General features: G+C 61.3%; 1 protein-coding gene across 3 annotated transcripts in view; it reads left to right on the forward strand.

Moving 5' to 3' along the window:
* KHK (ketohexokinase) overlaps positions 1–2,037 on the forward strand; it is a 10,798-nt gene extending 8,761 nt beyond the window's left edge. For all 3 annotated transcript variants that reach the window (XM_008700338.2, XM_008700340.2, XM_008700339.2), the window contains 4 exons: positions 98–244; positions 1,274–1,362; positions 1,500–1,657; positions 1,749–2,037. In XM_008700338.2, the coding sequence (XP_008698560.1) occupies positions 98–244; positions 1,274–1,362; positions 1,500–1,657; positions 1,749–1,834 (480 nt within the window). In that variant the 3' untranslated portion in view covers positions 1,835–2,037. The remainder of the gene's footprint in view (positions 1–97; positions 245–1,273; positions 1,363–1,499; positions 1,658–1,748) is intronic.
* Positions 2,038–2,189: the final 152 nt, after the last annotated feature.

Below are 2,189 nucleotides of genomic sequence, written 5' to 3' on the forward strand. Positions count from 1 at the left end.
CTCCCCGCCCCCCCCCCCAGAGTTCCAGCAGGGAGGGAGGAGGTAGCCAGAGCAGCCACTCGGCCCTGCTGGTCCTGAGCTGCCCGCCCCGCTGCAGGGCCGGAACGCATCAGAGCAGGTGAAGATGCTGCAGCGGATAGAACAGCACAACACCACGCGGCCTCCAGGTCAGAAGATCCGCGTGTCCGTGGAGGTGGAGAAGCCCCGAGAGGAGCTGTTCCAGCTGTTTGGCTATGGAGATGTGGTGAGAGGCCCACGCAGCTTCCCCTTGCCACATCCAGCTCATTTGGGTCTTAAAAGGAGCCAAGCGTTCCCTTGGTTACCGGGAACGCCTACCACCCCTGGAATGGCTTGGTGTCATTGGCAGGTGGGGGGCAGAGAGGCAGGCCCCCAGCTTTGGATTCCTGTGCAGGCCTCAGTGGTGGCCCTGGAGCAGAATTTCTCCATCCCAGTGGGTGCATAGGCATGAGAGTGGCCAGAGGGCTACTAGAGCCAGCCCTGGAGCACCTGCATGGGAGCATCTCCTCTCTGGGCCTCTTCAGGTTTTCCCCCTGTCAAATGAGGGAATAGGACAGTTCTTCCCAGTGGCCTCCAGCTCTGGGGTGGGTGGCAGGCAGTGGGAGCCACTGAGGGGTGAGGGAGGATGGGCAGGGGACTTGTGTAAGGTAAATTTGGGCAGTATGGGATGGAAATGAATTCTGAGCGACAATCCTAGCATCATAGCCCCAGCTGGCTGGGCCTCCACTGGGGGGCACAAAGGTGTGGATGCCTGAGCCACGCCCCGGGGTTTTTATTTGATTGGTGGGGGTGGAGCTCGGCTCAAGTATTTTTTAACAAAACTCTGGCAATTCTAACGTGTAGCTGGTGTTGAGGAAGCTCTACAGCCCCTGCCCCTTTGTTTTAAAGGTGAAGAAACGAGGCCCGGAGGGCAAAGTTGTATTAGGAAAACAAAACAAAGAAACCGCTCTGGAGAGGCGGAGGTGTCCCTCGGCAGTGGTAGTTTTCACCGCAAGATGGCGCTCGAGGCTCGCTTTGGCTTTTCAGTTGCAGGGACATTCGTTGATCTTCGACCAAATAAACCAAGGACTTTTGTGCCACAATTTACAGGGCTGTATTCTAGCGTATCTTGAGCAAGTATGCAAACGCATTCCTGTGGGACAGTGAGATGCTACGTTGGGGATTTAGGCGGCCACGTTGGAGGAGTGGCATTATAATTCGGGGGCAGCTGGGACTAGGTGACGGTGACCGTCAGCCTCTCTTCCACTGCCCACAGGTGTTTGTCAGCAAAGATGTGGCCAAGCACTTGGGGTTCCGGTCAGCGGGGGAGGCCCTGAGAGGCTTGTACGGTCGTGTGAGGAAAGGGTGAGTGGGGGGAAGCCCGGAAGAGGCCTTAGGCCTGGAGTCTGGCCGTGGGGAGGGGGCAGCGCTGCCCTGGGGAGGGGGATGAGGCTGGGGGCCAAGGGTGGGCTGACAGCCCCACTGAGTGGAGGGTCTTGCAGGGCTGTGCTTATCTGCGCCTGGGCTGAGGAGGGCGCTGATGCCCTGGGCCCTGACGGACGGCTGCTCCACTCGGACGCCTTCCCTCCACCCCGGGTGGTGGACACCCTGGGGGCCGGAGACACCTTCAACGCCTCGGTCATATTCAGCTTGTCCCAGGGTGAGTGCCCCGGCAGGAGGCGCCGGGCTGAGGCCCGCCCCGGGCCTGCCCCTGCCCAGAGGACCAGGCTGATCCCGCTCTCTCCCTCCAGGGAAGAGCATGCAGGAGGCTTTGCGGTTTGGCTGCCAGGTGGCCGGCAAGAAGTGCGGCTTGCAGGGCTACGACGGCATCGTGTGAATGCCCTGTGGCTCGGGGCGCTGGCTCACACCAACCCTCCCTGGAGGCTGGCGCCATCGGCTACCGGCTACCGTTGCCTTCTCCCCTCCATCCAGCCTGGCATCTGGGCTGCCCCGCTCCCTCGGCAGATGCAGGCTGGGGGGCGGGGGGGACTCCGCCTGGGTCCTGCTGAGCCCCAGAGGAAATAAATCTCCTGCCCCAGAGCCGGCTTCCTTCTGCCAGTGTGTCTGTCCTTGATGTGTGAACCGCTCTGGCTGGGGATGCCAGAGGCTTTGATGCTCCAGCCCTTCACCCTCTTTTTCTCTATTCCTCAAATTAGCCTCCCTGAGTAGGCCCAGCGGGGGGGGGGGGGGGG

Source organism: Ursus maritimus, unplaced genomic scaffold, assembly GCF_017311325.1.
Source record: "Ursus maritimus isolate PB19 unplaced genomic scaffold, ASM1731132v1 scaffold_6, whole genome shotgun sequence".
Taxonomy (NCBI): Eukaryota; Metazoa; Chordata; class Mammalia; order Carnivora; family Ursidae; genus Ursus; species Ursus maritimus.